The 27452-nt window shown below is 41.7% G+C and overlaps 2 protein-coding genes across 4 annotated transcripts; one reads left to right on the top strand and one right to left on the bottom strand.

The window, feature by feature from the left end:
• Positions 1–169: 169 nt before the first annotated feature.
• On the top strand, positions 170–5752 carry LOC110987139 (uncharacterized). 3 transcript variants are annotated; one of them, XM_022249605.2, is made up of 4 exons: positions 170–432; positions 2916–3149; positions 4182–4338; positions 4609–5752. In XM_022249605.2, the coding sequence occupies exons 1-4, from the start codon at positions 315–317 to the stop codon at positions 4664–4666; spliced, it is 567 nt and encodes a 188-aa protein (XP_022105297.1). In that variant the 5' UTR covers positions 170–314; the 3' UTR covers positions 4667–5752. The 3 variants fall into 3 exon arrangements, with proteins under 3 accessions (XP_022105297.1, XP_022105298.1, XP_086989571.1); XM_022249606.2 differs by having other exon boundaries at positions 4185–4338; XM_087133445.1 differs by having other exon boundaries at positions 171–432; positions 4191–4338.
• LOC110987138 (circularly permutated Ras protein 1-like) lies at positions 5488–27328 on the bottom strand. Its single transcript, XM_022249604.2, has 20 exons — positions 27151–27328; positions 23844–24039; positions 21322–21384; positions 20848–20970; positions 19930–20112; positions 19323–19491; positions 18283–18556; positions 17591–17671; positions 16892–16940; positions 16185–16350; positions 15646–15730; positions 13582–13785; positions 12975–13164; positions 12379–12630; positions 12021–12143; positions 11795–11890; positions 11342–11433; positions 10028–10139; positions 9118–9195; positions 5488–8730 (listed from the first exon to the last, which is right to left on the bottom strand). The coding sequence occupies exons 2-20, from the start codon at positions 24006–24008 to the stop codon at positions 8614–8616; spliced, it is 2622 nt and encodes an 873-aa protein (XP_022105296.2). The 5' UTR covers positions 24009–24039; positions 27151–27328; the 3' UTR covers positions 5488–8613.
• Positions 27329–27452: the final 124 nt, after the last annotated feature.

Here is a 27452-nt window from a genome sequence, read left to right on the forward strand (position 1 = left end):
GTTAAATCAACGGATTATAAAAGGTTTTTCTACATTTTTTAATATTTTACTTGGAGTAAAGGAACTTTAATAGTACAAACGAACATTTTCGCGCCAAAACTTGCAAGCAGTTTAGTTAACCTCGTTTTCACCTTCCTGGTTGTACAATACATGCTTATACATGTACATTGTGGCTTTTCTTCGTAGTTTGTGGGAACAAGGGGCTCATGCGTGCTGACCTTTAAAGTTTAAACGCGGGACGTAAACAAATTCATGCAGATCGGACGCGTTATTTATGTGAACACTCGGCCGCAGATTTTTGTCATAAGTAAAACATGTTGAAAAGAACTTGTCCTTTTGGGGAGTCTTTCCCAAATCAGATGAAAATTCACGTCGGGCTGAAGGAAGTGGCAGAAGGAGTGGACAAAGAGAAACACATGAAAGAAGTTTATGGTAAAAATGTCCCAACCAAACCGATAGCTTGTCATTTCAATGTCACCATCGCCATGAAGTTTATAAACTATAAATGACAGTAAAGTTAGTAATAGGCCCATCCATTTAATTTCATGCCTGTGTGCAGTTTGAAGTGTTTTGTATCAAAATTTAATAAGTGCTGAAGTAGGCCTATTATTGTTTGTTTGTTTTTGTGTCTACTTTGTTCATCAAATATGTCAGACATTAGCTCTACGAAGTGGAGCGTTAGTATTCCTCTCTGATGGTTTTGGACAGGATCGTTAAAGAGTAATACTAACAGACTAACGCTCCACTTAGTAGAGCTAGTCAGACATGTCTCTTGTCAGATAGTGATTATGGTTATGTGCAAATCTTACAAACGCCTAAGGTTACAGACATGCATGAAAATGATGACAGATCATTGTGTGTGGTGTTTTGTGAAAGAAAACAATTGCTCTGTGCAGCAATGACCTCTAATTCTAATAAATGCCTAGACGTTCATGCACACTAAAGCAGTCTGTGATCAGGTGACCTTCTTAATCTTTGTTCTTCCATGGGGCATGCCCAGTATGATTTCGTAGACAAAAAACGAGGACATGTAGAATGACGTGCGTCATATTTATGCTCAGAATGTGTAGAGTATGTATTTATGCATCCTGAGCATAGTATGCATATGACACATGTTGTTCTGCAAGTCCTTCTTTTCCATCTACTGTATGATTTTGTATTTCATTTTTTCTCCAAAGTTTGATGAGGTAGAAATAAAAAAGCACTTTTCAACTATTGGTCTAAGTTTAACAGTTTAAGATTCTAATCGCACATTTTTAACAACTTTGGTGTACTGAGCACGTTGAGGGTGATCAGTCGATCAGCATGATTGCCCGATATTAGCACTGCACTATCAGTTAGTCTTGTGTGTGATCTCTGACCATGCTGACTTTACATCCCTAGTAATTTTTGAAACAAACTTGGGGTTCGAATCCAGCTCATTGTATATTGTGACCTTGGGCAAGTCACTTCATTCCCACTTGCCTCATTTCGGATATGAATTTGTACCTGTTAGGGAAGAGATGGTTGTTGTGTTTGATATAACCGAAATTAGCCGTATACATGTAGGTCTACTCCCTAAAGAACTAAACTGGTTTAAAAATGTTCACAGGCACAGTGAGCAGGGGTACTAATGATGTAGTACCTTCAAGCACCAGTAATGGTGGATATATGTGCACTGTATGAATATCCATTATGTGCACCAGTAGTGCGCAGCAGTGACAGCACTGTCTTGCAAAACTTAAACCACAGCAACAAATACCCAATTCAGACTTGGCCTGACAATGACATCAGAGTTGTCAACCACGGAACGATACAGCTGAGTTGTAATGTGAACTGCATTATACATATGATATCTACCCAGATTGTGTTTCAAGCTTTAACCCTAACCCCACAAAGTACTACGAATTACTAGTTGTAGTAAAATGTAGTATTCAGTCCTGTTGCTTGTAAGAAGACATGACGTTATTGTTCTCTGAAGCCATATGTTACAGTAGAAAAGACAATGTACCATACAGTGCTGTGGCACTATGAATGTATGGCTTTACTCTTCTTTGTACAAGGCTTCAGGCTCAGACTACTACTTAGTATTTTGTAGTACTGTGTAGTATAAGCCAAACAATATGCTTGGCGGTTAGGGTTAAAGCTGAAACTAGTCCATTCGTAATGCAATCACTTGGAATATTTAATAGGCTAGAGTAGCATACATGTATACAAGTATGAAGTACAGTTTTCATCCAGTTTGTCTTTCTTATATATACATGTACATGTATGCCTAATTTCACATTAACATAGTGTTAGTGTACAGAAAATCTGTGAAATGTTGTGTGCACAGGAGTAGGTACCTGTTACATTTTTTAAAAAGTTGGTATATTTTTAGGCTTTGGCAAAGTTACGTTCCATGTTAAACCCTGCATAAGGCACTGTTCTATCTCAACACACTGCCATTTTTACACTGAAAGCAAATGCACATCTGCAAGACTGTAAATTCACAAGTGGCGCAGTTGCCTGTGCTGATTTTCACATGTTTAAATGCATGTACACGCTTTACATTATGTTTCCCGGTCCTTTTCAATTATTGGGGGCTGTTTCCAGGATGGCGTGCCTAACAAGGACTCTCGATAAACAAAGTTTCACTAAAATTGCTGTATTTTGGTACATCGGTGTTACTGTTTTTGCTGTCTGCACATATGATACCGTTGGTCTTCTTTTTTTATATAAAGCGTGCAAAGGCCCCTTTACCATCTTTATTGCACGTCAAGTTTGCTTGAAGGTAATAATAAATTTGTTATCACACTCATGCTAGTGGAACATGGAATAATGTAGTACGTCTGTGTCCTGTATTGCACTTGGCCTTTGGCCTAGTGGTATACGGGAGACGCTCGTCTGATAGCACGCGTGTGATAACTAATAATGTATCCACTGTCGCTTCACAGAGAAAACTCTGGCCATGATGTTTGCAGCCCAGAGGCAAGCCAATGAACTCAACAAGGCTCAGGCTGCAGATGGCCATCACCTTGACAACGGTAGCATGGACAGCAAAGAAGCAGATGGTTGCCATGACAATGGGTGCAACACTCCCCACATGGATCTGTTGCCTGGTCAGTGTTTCTTGGATGAGCATGGGCAGATCGTCATTGGGAAGACTGTCGCAACGAAGTCGAAGGAAGGTGAGTGAAATTTTGAGTCCTTGTTTGCATATTACTACTTTCCAAGAGTCTTTCTGTGCACATTTCCTTCAACCTGCCTGTAAAACACCATTTTGACCATGTAGGTGTTCTTCAAATGAGGATGGTCCAGTCTCCTCAAAGCCAACAGTCATCAGGATCCCATGGTCCTCTGTACTGATGATGCCACGCTGTCTTTATATGAGCACTTTCCTAAGAAGCCAGTGGGGCCCATGGTCCACTGAACACTATGGGAAAGCACATGGAAACCCTGGCATCATCAGTACAGAGGCCTGTTTCACAGAGCTGTTCAGCATAAATATTGGAGCAGCCAAGGAAATATTTTCTTTGAAGAGGCAATATAGAGGCAGGTACCTGCCAAAACATTTGGCACTCTGTATGTGTAAACTCCCTGTGACTGGTTCCCATCTGATCTTTTCTTTATAGCATAATTTATTAATTCACTAGCAGTGTTTTTTCATGCAGAAAATCTATGAAATTGAAAACCAAAAGCATAACGAGTGGAGTTTTCCACTTGTTCAGGTACTTAGAGATCCCCTTTCCCATGAAAAAAATGCCATGTGCAATAGTTGGACACCATTGCCATCTCGATGCCAACACAAGACCTAGTAAAATGGATTTTAACATGCAGATATTGGGCCACTGTGCAGTCAGTCCAGGCAAAAGTGTGAATGTACAGTTTGTCAGCCCCACAGAATGCCACTATCAGATAGCAAAATGCTCACACAGTCCTTTGGCCCTTGATCCCAACATGCCTCCTAATTCAAAACCAGCTACAAGGACTCAAGTTCAGTCACAAAAACATTTATATTTCCATTTACTTTTCAGGCTAACAAAGGGAAGTCAAGCATACTGCAGTACATTGCAGGGCAGAGTGAAATCTGGAGCACTAATTTTGATTCTTTTCATGGGTGATCAGTTTTGTTTGTGTTGACTAACCTACACATGTACATACACCTGTGCCCCCCATGGCCCATCCCACTCAAACACATATCCCACATCTCCTGCACACAGCAGACGCAGCACCATCGAGATGTTGTGCCTGCCACAAGCCCACGGCACCTGTGGCAGTGGCCCGCTGTTACGCCTGCCAAGATCCAATGTGCCCGGCCTGCTTGAGACGTTGTCTCCAGTGTGAGAATGGTTTCTGCAACATGTGCTCGCTAATCAAGTGAGTTAAACTTGTATTTAAACTTGAGTCTGGTATCACTTCAAAGAAAGACGATTTCCTCATGAAGTGATGACAACAACAGTATGAACCAAGGCCCTGATTTTTTTTTTGTTATAAAAGAAGGCAAAAGTGTGAAGAAAATGTTGATCTTCTAAGCCACAGTTTGTCTTCAAAAAGAACTTAGTCCCCCCATGTGTATTCCTCTATCTTTGGGGATTCCATGGATCTAACCACTGAATTTTTGTGCCATTTTTCTTTCTTTTCCTTCAGTTATGATGAAAATTGGGATAGGATCTTTTGCCTGAGCTGTTCCTCACGAATGGAATGAGCCAGCTTGCGATGCCCATCTCCTCACACATTACGGATGAAGGAATTTGGTGGAATTCCACTACAGCATGAATGGAGCGAGTTCAGCATCCAGATATTATGTGCTTAAGATGAGCCCCATCACAGGTCATTTGAGAGCATTAATACATGTATCCATATGCATAAGGTCAGCCCTAACGAGGCCAACAGATCCTATTTGATTGTGTTCCCCAAAGTGTCTCATATTCAGTGTAATCTGGTAGATAGTGGGGTGCCAGGCTATTTGGAGTACTACTTCACTTTGTTTTTTAAATGTGGTGTGAAAACATTTCGATACTATTTATCACCAAGTTGAAGCTGTTCTAAATATAAGCTAGCATGAATTTGTAATGCACTTTTATTTTGTCACCATTATTTTTACTCTCAGGATACCAAAATAAAATTAACGTCACTCTCAAATCCATGCGGTCAACACACGAATACAGTCTTCTCACAAGCACTGAATATGTTCAGACCGTTGTTACCTTACATGCTTCACTCACTCTCAAATGACCTTGTAATATTTGAAATACTGAACAGGCTCATTCTGACAGGTATGATGATGGATGCAGAACTTTCAGAGTTCTCATCACACGCAGCAAAGATGTTCATGCTTCACCTTACTGTACTTTTTGTTCCCTGTATCACACATCTCTCATTGTCGGAGGTCCTGCTTGAAATGAAAATGGTGCTATGTCTGGTCAGTGAGCAAGGAGATATAGTTCTTGTCAACCCAGCGCCACTTACGAAATAAAAAATCATGAATTAAATACAAAATCCAAAAGGATGGAATAAAGACCAAAATACATACATCTGGAACTTTATTCACCATTTACACTTGTCTACACATTTGTAGGCACTTCTTGTATATTTCCATTACTATGTTTCTGTATTATGAATATATGGTTGTTATATAGTTTGTATAGTATTGAAAATAAAAACGTTTAATTTATGTTAGATTTCCAGTGTGCAACTATCATCAGTATCTATCAATTTCAGTTAACCTTTTCTTATATTTATCATTCTCTGAATATAATAAAAAAAAGTTGTTGCTCCCCTAAAACGTAAATCACGTCTTAATACTGTCCTTTTTTTTCAGTATGCAAAAAGGGGGCTTGTGACCATGGATATCCACACAGACATTATGGACCTGTTTCACACTGAACTGGATCTCAATCAGGGATCCCAAAGCTGGTTCACACTATCCATCAGGTGGGTTCTGGCATCAGTGAATCACCATCAGATTACCGATGGCGATCCACATCCATGTGAAACAAACAGGTCCCATATAAATAGTCAGGACTGACAATGCCCTTGATCGGTCTACACGGGTCATTGAAGTCACTGGCGGTCATCTGATTGTGCCAAATACAAAGCTAATACAGAAGGTGGCTCACTGTTTATTATGCAATACCTGCAAAATCCCTGTCGTCTGATTGGTGAATTGTTGATCACGTCATTGAATTATTCTAGTCAACGGGTTACACAGAACTTCAGTTCACTTGCCTTGAAATACATGTATTTCATTCATAGAAAGAAAGAGGAAAATAATGCAGGAATGGGAGCAATCTAACCACACTCCCAGTGGGTGGTGCTTCAGATGTAAATTTGTTTTGCAAATAAACGGATGTAATACATGAGGATCGTTCAATTTTTTTTTCCGAACAGAAGAGGACTTATGCAGGTATTGTATAAATAAAGTTTCACATTCTTGCAATAGTAAGAATGATTTTGTTCAATGAGAGATGAAATTGTTCCATTACATAGCTTTGCCTCGTGGAATAGAATATTTCCATCACCTCATGAAATCATTCGTACCACTCCACTCGTGAACATTCACTATTTGTACACAGATCACTGCGAGTCCAGACGTGTTTTATACAACACCCATGCCAGTATGGTGTCACAATTTTGCAGCAACAAAGGTGCATAAGTACTGTTACATGACGGTGTTCTGAACTTGCACAATAACTATCATTACCTGGTATCCCTCTGTATGTAAATTCATCATGCTGGGATTGAAAGTTAGCTGCAATCCCCTCCCAAATGAGGACTTTTCTGTATCAGCTGAGCAGGTGACTGTGGGTAATGTGACCGAAAACGACTGTTTTCCACTGGTCATTTAAAAAAAAACCAGACTGTACATACCGGTAAAGGACATCATGTGCTCATCGCCACTGAGCTGTTTACATCTTACACTTATGAGAAAACGCTAACCTGTATTCACTGAAACTAAAAACATGGTCCAGCTCAAAAATGCTGTGCTTGAATGCTTTTGTGGGGTACGGCATGCCACCACCAGACTGGGTTGTAAATATGACTGAATTGCGTTACTGTGGCAAGAAACTGTCCAAACCTGTGCACTAAATTACCATTGTCTGAAGCTGAGAGAGAGAAAAACACTGATTGTGTGACCAGCATGGTCAGTCAGAAGACTAGACAAGCCAGTAAATAGCCCAGTTGGTACATGTACCAAGGTGTATGTATGGTGGTTAGGCGGGTAGCCAATGAGTTGCATGATACTATGCCAGTTTAGGCATGAAAGGGGAGGTGACAACAGTGGCTGTTTTTGCTTGCTAAGAAACAGGTGAATAGCCTTAGTCAAGGCCAGTATACTAAGGGCTTTTTCTTTTTAATCCGGTGATGCCCAATTAAAAATCTCTCAGTGACGGCCAAGATATAGCGTCATTACATTCAAGGCCGCAGCCTGATATAATTAAATGCTTTCTTACACAGTCCTGATATACAAGACTGACTGAACTAAAGATGAAAGACTGATTCTAATTGTATACATATATAAACAAGCACATCTATATCTTTGATTTGAAGGTAGATGAAATGAAATATTTTCAAAAAAAAAAAAATTATTTTAAAATTTATGCCTTTCTATATCCACATAAAAATGAACTCTATGATGTTTGACACATTCTGTCAAGAAAACCCTTTTGCACATGCTTGTACTGAACTAAACCATTTCAAACTATTTAAAGTTACTCCAAAGCTGAAAACACTTGCACAATTACACTGTGTGGCAAAGATTGGGGCAGAAACATAAGGAATGGTTTCTATGTTGTGAATCTTTAGAATTTGTCACAGTGTTCAAATTTTTACTCGGTCTTCTTTTCTTTTGTGCTTATGTTTTTTCTGCAACTGAAAGATGTTTATTTTACTCTGTAAATATTTGGCAAACATTTTAGCCACCGTTAGCGTCACTATATACTTCCCCTATACACTAACTGCAGATCCACATATGGCCAATAGTGTCACTGGTTCCCCAAACCAGTAACTGCAGATCCACATACTGCCAATAGTGTCACTGGTTCCCCAAACCAGTAACTGCAGATCCACATATCGCCAATAGTGTCACTGGTTCCCCAAACCAGTAACTGCAGATCCACATATCGCCAATAGTGTCACTGGTTCCCCAAACCAGTAACTGCAGATCCACATATCCCTGTTAGTGTCACTGGTTCCTGTACACAGCAACTACAGATCCACATAGTGTGACTCCCCGTCTATCTTGATAACTGCCAGAATTATCACAAGGCTTACACATGGCAACGAGAACAATATGGCAACGACAATTCATTAGAATAGCCTGACCTGACAAATGGGTCCAAATGTGACGGGGAATGGTCGTCATAGCAGTCCGTCTGACAATGCATGTCACTAAACAGGAAAAGCTAGTCCGCTTATGAAACCCTGACTTACAGCTGCACACAAATTCACCCCAGTGATGTATTTCAGACTTAAATGTAAATGTTAAACGAAGCTACCCCCCAGGGCAAGTGTTTGTAACTTTCCATTTATACAACTATCGCTGTTTCCAAATGACACAATGTAAACACCCATGAGCATGGTGCTACCACAGGTACACAGCCTATTAGTATAAGCATGCCAGTAGCTGGTTCCCATGACACATGCACGCATTTATTTCTTCTTGATGATGTCATCGGACTTGATGCCATAATACTGGTCACTGATGGACTTGGGCACCGACCGGGTCTTTGCTGCAAAACTGCCCTTGGATTTGGCTGGCTTGAAGGCCTGAAGAGAAACCAAAATAACATAACACCTCTTGATAAATGTCAAATATATTGAGGAATATAAAGTCACAAATATTTCATATGGTGCATGAACACTGTACTGTTGGCCAGCTTTCTGGCATACTCTGTGGGAGTTTTTGACCTATGCATGGATCACTCCGTGCACATCTGGTAAACTCTCTACATCTGGTAAAATAGCTAAAATGTCAACAGACACATGATGGCCAACGGGTCAGTGAGACTTTTGCTGTCTATCATGAATATTTTCTACTATCTATCTTTACTTTCTGTATCTAGACCCGACTAGCGAGACAAATATCAGCAGGCAACACCTCTGTGTTTGACTTGTTAACCCTCGTCTTGCTTGGCTCACGGTGGCTGACCTTACCTGAAGGTTTGCTTTCTTGGACTTGCTGACTTTTGTATGAGCCATATCTAAGGAGGCTCCTAACAAGGCTGAAGTTGCCTGTTAAAAAAGAATAACAGAATACATCATTATTATCCGTATCAAGCAGTGACAACAACTTCCAAGGATTATGGACTTTCATTTGTCACCTTCAATGTGATAAATGCCATTTATTCTTAAACTAGAGACCTCTCCCACCAAGCTTTTTGAAGAAGTGTGCCTTATACTGATTATAAATGAATTGTAAACCAAACTTGACTTGTCCACATCCTTACACAACACAGTCTTGGTTCAAAGACCTTCGCATTCCTCCTTTTAGCAGAAAAAAGGTCTTAGACATTTGTTCGGCAGAGCTTATGTTTTTCTTTGTTTCCCCCTGACTTTCCGGTAGAGCCAATCAACAGCTTTGTTTGAGCCTTATATTGAATTATTCATTATAAGTTCATGAAGTCAATCAACCAAGAATTGAAAACAAAAGTGGCGTCCTGATCTGAAAATCCAAAAATTTCTGCATAAAATGCTGCGCTTAGGTGGTTGTGACATGTCTTTAAAACACACCAAAAGATCATTTGTCAACAACTACCCGTATTCAGCTATTTTTTGAGCATTCATCCTGTACATTTCCAGCCTGGGGAGAAATGGGCCAGATTCACAGTGCTAAAGCAAGTGCTAAAGTACGGTTTTGATGGTCTGAAAGGGGTCTTGACTAAAATACAGGAGCACGAGGATCTGACTTTCTGTTCCTGGCAGGTAGGGCTACAGTACTGTGTTTGCTGGCAAGGAGGCTTAAAAGAATATGATTGACGTTGAACATCCCAGCACCCCAGGGCTACTTCAGAGAGAGACTGAATAACACCAAGCACAGAACAACCAATCTGGTTGCTGGTTATACCCTTTGTTGCAGCACTTCGTCAAAGTCTGATGCAGCAGCCAAGTAATTGGCAGCAGATTCTCTCTGATCATCACTGGTGGTTTGTCGCGTCAAGAAGCGGGAATTGGAGTACCTAACAATGGAGAGAAACATTGAACAGTCTCGGTGAGTGGTAACATTTCAGCCTGGAAAAAAAAACTCAAGGACAGAGTGCCACAGTTTGTGGGGGTTAACTAATGTACAGACTTGGCACACAATAATGCAAAGCTTAACTGGCTAGAAGACTGGCCACGTCTAATTTGGCTACGTACGGCTCAAAATGGTATATCTATTGAAACTCCCTAGTACCAGCTAGCTGCTTCGTGCATTCTCCGTTGACATAGGCTCTTTTAAGCCACAGCTAAGTGACTTACACCAGCCATACTTCAGCCTCACTGCTGCCATGAAACCTGTGCTAAAGTACATTTCTGTCTCTCACAAGCACTATAAGTCATTGCATGCCATGTGCCATAGCATTATACGCATGCAAAACGGTATCCCGTCCCTCTTCACGACAGGCTCTTGAGGGAAGGCTACAAGTGAGCAAAGACTTTTCTGTGACAGTCTGAATTCAGGTTTGAGAGCGAGGTGCCCACGGTGTTCAAGTGTTGCACTTTACATCATATTATCTCCTCTCAATAGGCCCATTCATCCATTTCAGTTCCCTGAAAATGCCATAATCAAGCCATTTCAAATTTGGCAGATCTGCTCAGCATTGCAATTGGCTAAGCACAGCCATTACCTGCTGAGCAATGTCTGATCACAGGTCAAAATAGTGGGCCATTTATGCAAAGTTTGAGTGGCTCTCACCAGATGTGAAGCCACTGCAAACTGAAAATTTTCACTGTAGACACTCCTCCCTAAAGACCACCGCAAGACCAGCACAAGACCTGCTCTCTGAATTCAAGTTGCAAGCCTTTCAAATGAACTGCAACAAAAAGTATTCCTTGATCACTGGTCAGCTTGTTACTTGCAAGTGACTGGTCTTTGAATTGGTCTTGTGATGGTCTGGCCAAAAAACACTGGAAATCAGGTCCCAGTTTAGAGTTGAAGGGTTATTGCTTTGACACTTGTTAAAAGAGGTCCCCTCTGAATTTTCCTGTGTCTGGCTAGAGTCGGCAAGTAACACCAGTGCCTCTGGAGGTCATTGCCCAGCTAGCAGCAGTCACTTTCCACAATTAAACACACGTACTGCTCCCGGTTACAGCCCAAGCAAAACTGGATGAATCATGTCGGCCCTTGATCTTAAGAAGAAGCACCAGTTCCTGAGAAAGCTGAGTAATGAATGTCACTCACAAGTGAAGCCGTGCTTTCTCAGTCTGGTTCTGCTCGGCGTACAGCGCTGCCTGACGCATAGCAGCTACGGAGGTGACAGCAGCATTCAAATTCTGCAAAGAGTGACAAGGAAATACTTGTTATGTAATACAAACAAGGTAAATCTATTATTATACATGACTTTGTGACTCGATGAGATCTCGCAAGATTAAAATGAACCAAGAAGGATATACACAATGACAATGTTTTTGAAATCCTAGCAAACTTTATTTTATAAGATGACCTCAGTCAACTCTGATTAAATCGATTCTTGTTTAACTCTTTCAACATTTACTTCTGTTTCCAACTATTTAAGTGATAGAATACCTCGAATATGTATGAAACAAAAAGTGTAAGAGACTACATATCGCTTTCTCTAAAGAACATCCAACATAAAATGAGTACATTGAGCAGGAAAGCATTCCATGTACATGCCTGTTCCATCTGGTCTCTGTCAGTAGTGGTCTCTCGCTCCTCTGTGACAATACGCAAGAAACGACGTCCGTCTGATTTGGTGTACTTGATCTGGACCTGTGGAACCCAAGAAAATATTAGCGGAAGAAACACAACATTCAAGATGTCATTTCCAAATTTTTGGAACCTTCACGACCAACCATGATTTTTTTTTTTAAATGGGATGATAGTTGGGGGTAAGTCTTACCTGGAACGGTAGTTTGGTCAGTTCCGAGTCACTGATTTCTGGCCGCAGCTGGAAGCCAAAGGTCAGGTCAGTAGACTGTTGAACGTTGCCATAGTTCTTCACAATCTTACTCTTTCCCTCAGCCTGCAAGCAATGTACACAGATTGTCAAATCTAGTTAAAATATTCCCCTCAATGAACAATATTCACTCTATGAACTGTGCATGCCACAGAGATTCCCTCCAAGGAACATACTTATGTCATTAGTGGGCCGAGCACAAATTCAAAAAATTTCTGACGCTGTTGATATCTAGACATTTGCTTGCTGTCAGTGTCCAAAAACCTTTGAGAACAAGATGCTCTCTACCATTAAGACTAACCTCTTTTCCTTCGGTCTCAGGGTCAAACTGCAGGGTCGGGTGGAGCATGAGGGTGACCTCCACGTTGGTAGCCACCACCTTATCCTGTCCCAGCTGGCGGATCTGTCGGGTCAGTTCGTGGGGGTTCAGGATGTTGACTGTCCCCGACGAGATGGAGACGCACTTGCTGACTTGCTCAAAGGCACAGTGGTTGTCGGTCTGGATACCGATGATGGAGATGGTTGTCTGCTGCTCTTCGGCAATGCGGCCCGCCTGGGGACAGGAACATCAAACATCTCAAGTTTTCAGGACGGTTATTAAAAACACAGTGATTCACCACCGAGGATCACAATGAATTCTGTGCACAAGCATCCTCCACAACAGTGGCACAGAGACATATGACAGACAAATGAACCCTTGCTGACACTGTGAGCCTGTGTCCTGGTGAAGAGTGGCTTGTGTACATTAAGATGAAAAAAAGTCACATGTTCTTCACACCAAGCAGTCACGAGCACACACTGTGTCTCTAACAGTTGACACCATTCTTCAATACAGACCAAATCTCTTTCATCTTCAAAATTGTTCAATCTCCACTCTCACATCAAGGCAACACTCACTTCACTGTAGAACTCCGAGTCGTAGCGATTGCCCTGCAGCGAGCCCACTCCCTCGTTGGGCATGCCGTCGGTGCATAGCACGATCTCCGAGCCCGGCTGTTTGGCAAGGAGTCCCAGGCTTACGGCTAAGGCTGGGCCGAGGGCTGTGGAACCACCCTCATTCAGTCCTTCTACTTTGGCCTTCAGAAAGCTGTTGCAGTAAAACAAGCAAACCTCCATTAAAAATATCCCCCTTTTATGATGCGTTCTCATACTCTGGTTCTTTTTCATCTAATAATCTAAAACGTGTGAAAAAAACGGCAATTTTATTCGCTAATGTCAACGGCACATTTCCATTTTTTGAAGCTTGCTTCCTACCAAAGAATGCTAAATGGAACAGACATTTAAAACTAAATCTATATTAATGAATAAACCTTTGTTTCAAACACATACATTTTCACCTTCACAACACAACAGAATTTTTTGAAATCCAAACATCTTGAGTTTGTCAAACTATGTTTGGGACGGGGAGGGGGAAGACTGGGTAGCATTTCAACTTCCAATAGTGACAATCAATCCTACCAAACTCGCCTCCCCCCCCACAACCAGTTCCCAATCTCCATCTCACCTTGATGATTCACTCAGCTGCCTCACGTTGAACTGCGCCGCTAACTCCTGTCCCTCCCTCAGCAGGACGGCTGTCTCTTTCAGCTTCTGGCCCGTGATGGTGGTCGGTACCTGGCTGCCGTCGCCGTACACCGTCACGTCATGGCTGAAGGTCACCAGCATGATCTTCTTGTCGGGGTGCTCCAGTTCATAGCGCTCTAGCTGTCTGTAGGGGGGAGGGGCGGAGTAATATGAACAACGAACCGCTGTTTAAGCCATAGAGTATGAATTGAATACGCAGACCTGCCAACCTCTTGAATCACAAAACTGTATTCTGAGAATTCAAGTGTCGTATTTTTCATTTAAAAATCTTATTTTGCAAAAAATGAGCACAGACGTATTCCTCCATGTGATCGTTTTGACCATTTGCCTGGATTGGGTATAGTTCTGAGCAACTCGGACTAGATTGTGTAAACACTTCTTCACGCATAATATAATCACATGAGAAATGCATTATCGAGGTTGAAGAGTGAAATGGCTCTATTCTCACCTGAACTGATCACATTTTCAAAATATGAAATCTTGAAATGCACATTGTAAGTCCAGGCTATGGGAATTTCCTGGCACGGATTTTGTCGTCTGCTCACTGGCTGGCCGCAAAAATTTAATGTCTCCATCCTTTATTTCCGCAGATTTTTAACTTGAGGATCGGTCTTGTCAAAGATTGCATCCAAATCGGACCCGTTACAGGTGTTACATTAACATGTTAATGAGTATATGTCTAAAAATTGTATGAAATCTTGTAAAAAACGATGCACTTAGAACCTGTAAAAGCCGTGCAATAATGTACGACACAATTTCCTTTGCCCCGCATCAGTTGCCATGAGGCCCTCTATTGCGGTGAAAGCAGAAAAATTAGTAACCTTATTTCAAGCCGCATCTTTACAGTGGCCATGAAACATGCACTACATCAACTGTCAATTCTTCGACTGGCTCACAAGCAGCTTTAAAGAGTCCCACTAATGCAACATGAACATTGATTTTACATGGGTAGCCAATCACAACACAATGTCGGGTGGTTGCCGGATGCTGTTTACACACGACATTTGTACATGTGCGTGCATATCCTGTACGCACATACATGTGCAAACATTCAAAGCTGTATATTTCTGGCATAACATGCACACGCAACCGTTGAACTACAATTTTTTTTAGGTATGTCAATATCCTCAAAACCCGTATTTTATGGGGGAGAAAATGTATAGCAGTATTTTCAAGAATTTCCCTTAGGAAATATGGCTAAATCGTACTAGTTGGCAGGTCTGGAATACGGCTTGCACAATCATGCGTGTAAAAAGCATTAGCTTGAGAACCCGCACATGAACCAACACCTGCACGTACTCCACTCGTTAGCACTACACTTTCTGGTTAAAATGAGTCACATTTCAGCATTCTGTAAGCATCAAATGTTCTTGATGAAACATAAAATGCGAGACTCCTGATACAACGACAACAGACGGCAGTGTTAAACCTTCGTGCATGACTCAACAATGAAGACTTTTCTCTGATGGCACGTGCAACAACAGCCGCGCACCACAGTACTTAACCCCTTCACGGCGGTATTATTTTCACCGCGACTATTGGGCTGTGGTATGCCCAGTATGCAAAGCTCTGTCCAGCAGCTGGGCCCATTGAACCACCAGCTGCATGGTGAATAGATTGTATGTGTGGTATGCAGTAATTCTCACACAAAGGTGTGGCACTAGCAGTCCTCCATAGTGAAGAGGTTAATACCAGTGGAAAAATTTCAGGACGATTATCATTCCATGTCATTGGCATGTTCACAGCTATATTAACAAACCCATTGTGCGGGTATGGTAAAAAGTGCACAGTATTTTTCTCATGCTAACAAGGGCCAATGTTGCACATCTCACAGCAAACAAAAAAATTGACACTCTCGACACAAAAATGACACGACACACACTATAAAGGGTGAAGAAAGCTGGGCTGAATGACTCCCCAGAATTTCAACTATGTTGTAATGTTTTAACCTGCACTGCACTAACCTACAGATCTAGTATCCTACCTCTTGACTGCCATTTTCATGCATTCCAGCCTCGTCACGTACATAGGACCACCCTGGCCTTGTCCCTGCAATGCCATCCATTCAGCTGAGAAATAACAAAAGAGATCAGACATTAAACTCCAGCTACAGAACAACCGCATGTGCAAAAGGACTATCTAACCTCAATTTTGTTTGGTCGCAAGGCCAGGCAAATCTTGAGACAATTCTTGACAATTACCATGTAATGTGCAACTGGCCTACAGACAATTTCAACAAACACTGCAAGGAATTTTAGTCAAGTGTAAGACATCCTGACAAAACTACTGCACAGCTGTATAATGTTCCAAGAAGTGCATTAGGTTTCAAAAGCTTTCAAAATATTTTGAACAACCCAACGGCCCGCTTTTGCAATCTCACAGCAGTCACAAACGGTCAGAACTTACAAAATGCACAACAGATGTGGACCACTCCAGACTGCTCTACCAAATGATTTAGAAAAACCTTTCCACCGGCAGCATTGGCACGAGCATACAACGAATATGGACAGAATGAGCACTTACACTGCAGAGCTGAGATCTGGGTAGTGGCCGCCATGGATCCACTGATATCAATGCAATACACCAAGGTACCAGTGACTTTGAGCTGGCTAGCTCCATCAGCATCGCCCTCGGCAGCCTTCTCTGGCGCTGCCTCCAGCAGGTAGTCCACACTCTTCTCTTTCGGAATCTGGAAGGGGGTTGGGGCAGATAGGTTCTTTGGTAAATGGAGTTAAGCACTGTAGGCTTATGGCACCCTGTGCCATGCTCGCAAGCATGGAAGAAAAACAATTGCACACCTTCAGCAATTTTTTTTTTTTTTACTTAATACATTCATTAATTTTATGTCTTTGTGTGAAAATTCACCTGAGCATTCCCCTCTTTAATTTTTCAAAGCTTGCCCGCATTTGAGAGTGTTTGTCAACTTAGTTAAACAGAGATTGTATGTGTAGTGCAGCATGTGGGAATATTCAGGATTCTGGAGCCACTGGTTGCAGCTTCCCAATCAAGCTTGAGATTTGGATGTTGCAAACTCTAACCATTAAGCACATGCCATCAACAAAGATGGATCACAAATACTAATCCTGACAGTAAATTATTGTCAAATGCTTTGATTTGGACAAGTCCAGCCTTGAAAAGCACTTGCCACAAGGACCTTTTCCAACAGCCATGCAGCTCGCAGAAATTTGTTAGCCTGATTTCGCCGACTTTATCGGAGGCAGAATCCTTACCTCCTCTTCGACGATATCCAGTCCCTCATTGACACGACTGCAAAACTCACTGTAAACGAAAAAAAAAGGAAGTACTGGTATATTTGACAATTGTCAAAAAGAATTCTTAAGGAAGTCGTTACGGATGGCATACATGAGTAATATCCACATCAGAAGCTGCAACTGTAGTAGCACCAAGCTCGTGCACAGGTTTCACATACTTCCTCCACCAATAGGGTGCTTGTGTTTGTCAAAAGACAGGGGCGGCTGGGGTGCATCAAGTTCATGAATGCCTACACATGTATCTCTGTCTGATAATAGTCTGTCATGTGCGTCATTTCAGTGTGCATCAAAAGAAATGATCAGATATTTTGGAGGGCATTCATATTTGACCAAAGGTTAACAAACTTAAGCATGGCAGATTGGAGTGCACTTTAACAAGAATCTGTCTAGTTGACATTTCAAACAGACTACTCACCATTTGTCATTTGGGATAAGAACATCCAATGCTTCGTTGGCTTCAGCATGTTCAGTTTATATGAGACAACATATGCCCATATGCTAATAAATCCCTCTCCCACACCCACTAATTATCCCAAATGACCTATGACACACTGTACTGACATTTCCAGTCTACACGCTTAAAAAGGCAATGTCATCCTATGGCATGAAGTACAAGTTTGTAATCCCAACCGACTCTACACGGCCCGATATACCTACCACTTCCACTTTCTTGTGCCGTCTCCTTCTGCTTCAGTGTGATCCAGCTTGGAGATGTGAGAAAGCACTGACTGGCACTCACTGAACAAATCACAACAATAAATAAAAGCTTCATGAGTATCTAATCAGATCTGACTGAAGTCAAACCGATTAAACCCTTGACATCAGCTAACCAGGAAAGCATTACGCACAGCCGACTTCCAAATGTTCTGTGCCGTCAAACAGCTATGACAACCAAGACAGCAAGACCTACACCCTCGAAAAAAATTACAGTTCGATGATATTTCAAGTTTCAAAATGACAATGCAGGGTTAGCTCTAAAGCCACAACCATGGAGGGTACTGCGCGGCTCAGTCCAAAGGACAAAACTGAAGGCACATTATCAAGCCCCATGTCCCAATAGAAACACAATGCGGAATCAATTTCAAATTGCTGAAATCTGAAAAAGACATAGGGATCAATATGGGGTAGCTCATCATGGGCACACGAAACAAAAATTGACAGTATGCAAGTATGTAAATTTTTGAAAGTCAGCCACTGCTGTCGTGTTTTGGTGAATATAATGAATAGATGATTTGAAATTCAAATTATGAACTGACGGTTGGTTTCCACCAAGCCTTGACTCGCTGCGTCTTCCCTGAAAGAGGGCGGAGCTAATAGGGAGGTGGCAGTGAGTTGCCTACGACACTCACCCGCAAAGTACCGGGTCCCCGGTCACCACCGTGGGCTCGTTGGCAAGGTTGCCCAAGGGCAGCAGCACAATGTTAGAGTCCGCCTTGCGGTACACCATCTTCTTTTTCTTGGCATTGTGGGCTGCCGGGGCCCTTGACTGCACTCGGGGGAGTGGGGCCGACTGCTGCTGTGCTGGCTGGTGCTGAACATTCTTTCTGTGCGCGCTTCGACGGTTGAAAAAGGAGCCCAAAACACTGCCTGCTTTCTTCACCCGAGGGGGAGGGGGAGGGGGCGCTGTAAAAAAAGATCCAAACCATGACAGTAGACGTTGGCCATTCCAGATCAAAGCAGTCACACATTGAAGTGGACAGCTACAGAAGGCTTTGTACATTTATTATCTACTCTGCAATACTGAGATTGATATGTAAACGATGCAAGATACAAAATGCACCACCACACATCAGGAAAACCACCAAGATCTTTTCAGCATTAGTTTGATTTCACTCCCTGTAGCAAAGCATGGCCCCTCATGCAGAGAGAAATGGCTTTTCAACAGGTTCTCCCTTCTGGCCATCAGCAAAGGCAGGCTGAACTATGAGATTGACCTATGATGGACCGACACTGAGCTGGCCTGCCAACAGTGGAGAGAACTTCAGGGTTTATGTACCATGGGGACTGTCCCATAGGACATCCTCTTGTTCACAGAAGGAGTCAATGTTAGCAGTGGCATACATAATCCACACGTTGTAACACATTTCACTGGGGGCCCACCCACCCCATTACATCAAGGGACAGTGAAACTGTACACTGAATTCGTCCAAATTTTTTCACACTATTAATTTGCCACTTTTAGTTCTGTTCTTGGGCCGCTGAATGTTCAAAACTTCAAAATCTTCATTTGTTTTGTTTTTCACCACTAAAATGTGGGAGATGATGGAACGCCCCATCCCCTTAGGGGGGGAGCAGTCTTCCTATCCCTGCAAAATTAATAGCCCCCCCCAATGCAGACAAGCCATCGGGACTGCACCTCAGTGAAGCTAAAAAACTTAGCTTGGCTCACCTGATTGAGTTTCCTCAGCCTTCAGCATCTCGGCGGGTATGCCATCCACCACAACTTCCTTCATGTACGTGTCCTCTATGGTCGGGTCGTAGTCTGTCACAAACTGATTGCTGACGAAACGGATGGTGATGGAGGACTTGCCCACCCCGCCAGCTCCTAAAACAACCACCTGAGGAAGTGGCAGGGATCAAAGCAAATTTCGGTGTGTTCAAAACAGTCAAATAGTACTTTGTAGCATTTTAGTGAGTCCACAGATGTGAGAGGAACGTGCAAGTGCAAGATGGGAAATTAGTCAGGTATTTTGGGGGGCTATAAACCTTTCTGAAGCTGTCAGATTCTACACTGTACAGTAACAGACATGCTTACAAAACTTGTGTTAACCTCTAATAGTCCTCAATCTTTTCATTTCGTACTTTTTTATTTCACCCAACATGGTTAAGATTCCGCTCCAAAGCAACTTGTCGCAAACCCTGTGACGACTTAGGGGTGCAGAAATCATGCAGACATCTGATGCATGGCATCTGAAACCATTTATGAGAAATGAAATTTTTTCTGTTGTCAGCTGTCAGGCCACAAAGTTTGCTGATTATGGCCTGCAGCCTCTTACCTTGTAACTGACACCAGTCCTCGGCGTGCAGCGAATCAAGGCTTGGAATGCCTCCTTCACATTCTCTCCAGTCTTGGCCGAGGTCTCCATGAATGCCATGTTGTTGTCCCTGGCATACTTCTCAGCTTCGTCAGTCGGTACCTCCCTTACATCGGCCAGGTCGCTTTTGTTACCACAAAGAATCTGGGGCAGAAAAAGAGTCTGCCCATTTAGTAACCACACTTCACATCTCCAAGTTCTAAATCTTAAACCTAGTAGAGTCAAAAAAAAAAAATCAACAGGACGGCGGAGGTAGGTTCAGTGCCTTCAATAGCCTCCTCCCTTAGGTGAAGGTTCTGTGCTTTCTTTGACATTTGGAGGTTGCTTTTTCCCATGTAAAAATTGAAGAATTTCTAGAACATCTAGGCAGTTTTCTCATAAAGCTAATGTTGCATCAGATGAATTGTTCAGGTCAATGTGCTCGTATAGTGTAGAACTCATATCGTAAACCCGGAGGCCAGATTTTAAAACGTGGTGGCAACTTGTTAAACAAGATGGAAGACAAGCAAAAACTTGGCGGGCCGCCATGCGACTCCTACAGATCTGAAAAAAATGCTGACCGTTTTTAATTGTTTTTATACTCTTGGACAGTGTCCATAACAGATTTTGATATTTAAGTACATATACAGATGGATAAATCAGACACGCGGTTTGTTATCCCCTAATAGATGTGGTTGCCAGGCATCAACAAACCCCTTTGGGTACATAGAACACCCCCCTTTTTGGCTCACCAAGTTAAAATTAAAAGGAAAGACAGACTTCGGTCTGTTAAGAATACTAAACTTGATGTTATCTTTATTTCTAGCAGTGGAAACAGAAGGAACAGACGGAACAGAACAAAAGGCCAAAACCAGCAGGAATTTCTTGGTAGATACATACCGAAGGGAGTCTGTCCACACTTCTCAAGCGCAAGGCCCACTTGTAGATTCTGAGTGCCTCCTCAAATGACTTCCGGTCATCGATGGCATACACGATCATGAAGCAATCTCCACTCCGAGCATACTGCAAAACCAAACAAAAAAATCTGCATCAGAAGGCAAATTCAAGAATACTGGACATATCTGACTGAATCCTATCTAGCTGATAGTCATATGAACTGGCAACTTCCTAACTTGCAAAGTTTAGGCTACTGGGTGTATGGGCACCCGTGTCGACACAAAGGGAGGCCGGGTGTCATTTTAGTAAGGCCCAGCACACACCTTCGAGTAAAACATCGCATGCTTGTTGCCCGCCATAAAATGGTTTGCGTAATTCCATTCAACCCAGTGAGACATCGGAATCAAGCCAACAATGCCTCCAGCACTTCTTCAAACATGTCCCCTTGTTCCATCAGATAGAAATTTTTGTCCTCACCATTTCTCTGACTGACGAGTACTCCTCCTGTCCTGCTGTATCCAAAATGTCCAGCATGCATGTCTGAAAATTTATGTAAAAAAAATCTACTATCAACAACTCACATTCAGTTCCTGCTACGTACGTTCATCCCTCTTAAATTTGCAACTCTGAAAATATTCACCTACCGGTACGCCACCATTCAAACATTAAATACACACATGTATAAAACCTAACGTACATGTACAAATGGGATAGATACTTTACTAAAATTAAATTCATTAAATCTATGCAGTTATCAGTTTACAGAGAGAGAAAAACAATGCTTGACAGAATATGTTCGAAAAGCAATTCACTTTCCCAGACATGCCTTTGTTAGAGTAGACTATTCCCCTTGAGCTGAAGTGCACCCCCAAGTGGCAAAAGAAAGACAGATGGTTGTAAGTTTTCCAAGCGGGTTCTTGCATGCGTTCTTTGAGTAAGTAAAGACCATACATCAAGGAATAAATTCGTTGCACGTACTCAGTGCACTCCGCATCAATCGCGCCATTAATCTTTATTATAAACATGCGCTTACTGTAAGTGATGAGTACCAAAGAAAAAGCCTCTTTTGTTCCACTCGGAGCGGTTACAGAAAGAGAAAAAAATGCTTTTGTCGTCAATATTTCTGACGACTGTTTGTTTTTCCAGGAGGCTCCTGCTTGTGAATTTTGCATCTCCCATGCTTTGCTCAGACAGTTGCAAATAACATCAACGCACTCAGGTGTGCTGTGATTGATTCTGTCAGTGACATGGCCGTCTTTTTTTAATAGTGAGACATCAATGAGCCAGTTCTATATTTCAAAGAGCCAAGACTGCATGTATGTGAGAACGAAGTACCTGATGTCATGCCAGTTTAGACATATTCAGTGCAACTCCACGTGAGTTTACACACCGCCATACTGATGGGGCTGACCTAACATGCATTTACTGATGTTCTCAAATGATCTCTGACCAAAGCACTTTATTGTGTGCAGGGACATGTACTTCTAAAATACGAAACTGGCTCATTCCCAATTGTTCAAATACAACCCAAAGTGGCTCATTATAATGGAGACCAATAGTTCCTCCTCTCAGTTCTTCCTCCAACTCCTTTCATATCGCAACTTTAGCCATTAGCAGGATTGATTCTACGGTACTTCCTGATTTAATTCACAGGTGAATCAGGAATTGCACATTGTACAGGTGCATAAGCTCTGTGAAGATGAGCAGTCATCCAAACTGTTAGCAAGCAAAAGTGCATTGATATCAAAACAGAAAAAACTGGTAGTCCTAGGCACTGTGCGTATGAATGACACCAAAACTCAGATCTTTTCAATGGATCTGGAGTTACTGCTAATGTGGACAGTGGATGCTAGCCACATTGGTCTATTTGCTACATGATCGCTTTTCTGCCCCCTCTCTGAATGTGGAGTTATACAACTCCATTTATTTCATCCTCCCGAGTTCTTTTGACAGAGACAATCAGAATCAAACAGAGTCTACTACTTGAACTGTTTTCATGTCGCGTTCCCAGTCTGTGCACACGGCATTTGTTGCACGACATATCCACCAGTGAAGGGATTCACACATTTACGGAATTCCAGTCCTGAACACTGTCTGACTTTGCTCAACTTCCCCCCCCCAAAAAAAAACTCGGGGAAACTCTATTCTGACCACACTCTGTTGGGACTGTGCTTATTAACCCTTGACCTTTAGCATTCACAGTAGCAATTGTGCTAGACGGTGGGTTTTTTTTCAGTGTCTTGAATTGGGATGCTATTACATGTACTCGGGGGAAAAATGCTGAAAATGGTCAGAATTCGGACTAAATCAAACATAGCAAAGAGAACACACACACAAATCTGACCAGAATACATATGTCAATGCATGCAAAGTATTCTCAACATACATGTACGTTACAACATTACTTGGCAGTGGCTGGAAATTAAAACAGCACGTGTCAATGAGAAATGCAAGCTGCTGCTGCATGTAGCTGGCAACTTCCATAGGAACATGTGATATTCTAGTCATAGCCATGTCATTTGGACTTGGCTTGAGAGTAACACTTGAACATGAGCAAAGCTAGCAGAAATTTGTGGCTTCCCATGGGGAGAAATACTGTCCACCGACTGTGCACTTGTACATGGTGCCTTGTGGGGTACCGGAACAATGGAAGGTACCCCACAAGGCCATTTTGATCCTTGTGGGGTACTAAAGTGGTATCCCACAAGAATTTCACGAAATAGATTTTTCAAATTTACTCAAAAAGGAGGAATTTTCAAGTGCCATTCATTTGTTGCAAATTGAAGTGTTTTATATAAGGGATATACGGTTGAAATTTCAACCCAGGAAACTGAATTTGGTTGAAATGGCAGTGATTTGAATTTTTTTCTGTATTGTGTGGGAGTTTTGTACACGAGGAAATACAACAAAGGAAATATCCCACAAGTTTACATATGTAAGGATGTACGTGAGTGTGTGTGGGGGGAGGGGTCAGGGGAAGGGGGAGGAGGGGGCTTTACCTTTCCATCATCAGCAGAGAGAGGAGAGCATGTCTTGAGTCCAAGGATCAAATCTTCCTCAGTAATCTCCTCATTCTCATCATCGGCCATCTCTTCCTTGTCTTTCTCCTCCTCTTCTCTCTTCCTCTGCTTCTTCATGTACACAAACTTGCCTCCAAACTCCATTCTGAATGCTTGAAGACTTCAACCCTGATGACTGAGGGAAAAGTATTGGCTTGCTTTCTTTGTAATCTTCTTAATGATATAGTTATCCATTTTCAGCCTAAACTCATGTACACGTCAGTTTGAACCAAGCATTTTTAAATAAACATGTACAGGTATTTAACACATCCATGTGTAAAAAGAATGGCAGAAATAAGCACTGAGACCAAACTTACTGGTAACTTTTTAGTTATACATTAGCATGAACTACATTTTTGGCAAAAATAAACGTTGCTTGAAATCGTGGGACTGCAGTATGTAATTGATGTTTTCTTTCTATGATTATGATTTTAACTACAATGTCACTGTCTCTGTAATTAACAGAGTATACACAGAGTAAACATATGTGCATGCTTCTAGGAATAAAAAATTCCAAAAACTAGTAGAAATTTGTGACCAAGGGTAATATGTGAATGACAAATGGAGTGGATGCTATTGTTAGGACAACTTCTACCCTGTTCCCTAATGCTCATGTACATGTACATGTACATAACATGAAATTGCATGTACCCACACGTCACGTAATTGGCCATTTAACACGTAGGAATAAATTTGTTGTACGCCATGACTTGAGCGAATAAAAAACCTTTGACCCTCAGCCCTTCGATCGTTGGAAATGTCAATATCACTTCACAAAACCCATTCATTTGTGTAGAATGAATAAAGCCCACATAATGCAAATGACTAGCAACAACATCCAGAATTCAATTTCCCACACGGCAGAGAACTATCCACAGGGTTATAATAACATACAACAAAAAACAAACTGGGGTGGCTATTCAACAGTTGGTTTCGTCGGTTTCGTCGGGATAGTTTTGGGCGCATCATGAAGTGACATACCATCCCTAGACTTTGTACACATGATACAACAGTTCGTGGTGCAGCAACTACATTGGACATGCAGGTGATGCAACCAATAATTTGTTTCAGTCTTGAACACTGCATTTTCAATGACAAGAACGATCAAGTCTGGGTGAAAAATACCCATGTCACCCCTCACAACTGGACATCACATCGTATCATATCATAGACAAGTACCCATCCCACAGTCCAAACAATGATGCTCCTTGCAATACACTAGATAACAGTAAATTTTACTGGCAGCAGCCAACAGGCACTATGATACATGTACCATCATCTGCCGGAATGCTGCAGTTTATCTGTTAAAAGTTCATTTCAAGTTCATTTTTCATATACGTTTCTTAACATCAATTTGTCTGTTGAGCTTGAAGACACAAGCAGATTTTCCTCCAAAATGGTTTTAAATATAATTTTGAGCAAAACACACCACCAACAAAATCAAATCGATATGGCAACACACTGAGGTCGAGCGTCATACATCTTTCAAGGGACTGAATGTTAAACAATTGGGGACCTTCAGCTGAGAAAATTGTTACAAAGAACTCAAGCCATGCATGTGACAAAACATTTACTGACTGCTGTGATGTGGGATATTGTTTAACCACCTTCAGAGAGGCATGGTACCCTTAGATTTACCTCAGCTGCTTTGAGTCCCTCAGGTGTTAAAACATCATGTCCAACATCACAGCAATCAATTTGTAACTGAAACTATAGCACTCAACTTCGTTCATTTGTTGTGTTCTGGCAATGCGGCACTAAAAACCTAACTTCCGAGTTCCTTCTGTCAGTGAACAGGAAGTATTTGCAATGGATAAAAAAAACTAACTTGAATTATCAAAATCAAGTAGCTTTTTCAGAGTCAGCTTCCTCAGAACACATTGCACAACAGGCAAGGATGTTGTGCAACACTACAGGTGAACAAAAAAACCTGTCTTCCCAAGCCTGTGAATTCCACAATGATGTCATCCGTTTCTACAGTACAGTGTATTTATTAGGAAGTCAAACAAACCATGACCTTGCGGTGGTTATAAATACATGTACAGCTCGGCAATGAGTCACCCTGATGTTTTCATACATGTAGCTTGACTGCTGGAAAATTTGACAGCAACATCCACAGGTTTCGAAAGTATTTTTCAATCAAACCATTCAAAATTCTAGACTAGGGCCGGTCACTCCATGAAATAAATATCGTATTCTAATGACTGCCTCGTGATATTTTTCATGGTAAGGCATAAAACATTCTTCCGCTTTGGTTTTTTCTATGCAGTTTACATGTACCCACCTAGTCTCTGCAATAACACACAAAAAGTACAATGATGAGGCCCCTGTGTCAACATGTACTGTAAATGTACAACCATACATTTACATCACTTGAACTTCATACAAAAGTCCAATCCATTTCGAAAAGGGTTAAAAACCCCGATAACACTTGGCATCCTGTGCACAAACTTTAAGAGACTAGCCTGAAAATTCTGGGGTTTTATGAAAACGGTTAAATACATTCCTTGCTAAATTTGACTTGTTAGGATGTTATTTCTTTCTGATGACCAAGACATTACTACAGGGAAAAATCTATGATGTTTATGTATGGAATTCTTCCTGAAATAAACAAAAATGAAATTTCAAACAGTATTTTTCCCTCATACAGCTGCTTTAACAGCCTATCCTGTATTTTGCAAGAATTATACATCAATGTGGTAATATCATGTCCACAGAAAAAGATTCAAAATCTGATGGAGCTTGAGACTAGGGCACTAGCAAAGTCGTTACTGTTTTCCGGTAACTCACTGATTCGCTTGGCAATTCTCGCGGACGGGATGACATCACTGAGTCTTGATTCTTCTCTATGATTGGTCAGCTGGTGGCTATTCAATATTTCACACTCGAAACTCAATGGGGCAAAAAGTGTTGCAGTCTATGGGGAAAATCTGAATTGACTAAACTCTTAACCAGGCTTTAACATTAAACCTAACAGTCCCAAATCCTCCGATTTCAATATGATTTTACATACACCCTAGGGGGGGTTAGGGTTAAGTATGCCTAAAATTGCACTGTTTATGCACAATGAATATCTCCCGAACTGTACAGAAAAGGTTTCCGTTATTTTTATCAAATTGCAGCAAAAAGGAGGAAAACATGAAAATCCCCGTACAAAGTGAACAGAGGGCTGCCCCTTTGCACAGACCATGGAGGAAGGAACACAGCGCAATAAATGGAACAACGCCCACAGCGAGAATATACTTACAAAACGGAAAATCGCAGCAAGACGAAGAAATAGGCCTAGTTCTTTTTTAATATGCAACTGCACTGAACTAGCAAAGCCTAACGATCGACAGCTTGCTGATGCTTCCTTCGAATAACAAGAACGATGCGTGACGCGGGCGTTATGGAGATATATGTACATGTACATGTACATGTGGCCACAACAGTGCAGTTGCAATGCACACCCTTTCCTTATGAAGAGCTCTATTTATAACTTACGTCATATACTATTTTTAGAAAGAAGCCGCGATTGGTCCGTGTGCTGTCTATACTAGCCTAGCCGGA

The sequence above is a fragment of the Acanthaster planci genome, linkage group LG01, assembly GCF_054643075.1.
Source record: "Acanthaster planci isolate LZ-2023a linkage group LG01, COTS_SCS, whole genome shotgun sequence".
NCBI classification, from domain to species: domain Eukaryota; kingdom Metazoa; phylum Echinodermata; class Asteroidea; order Valvatida; family Acanthasteridae; genus Acanthaster; species Acanthaster planci.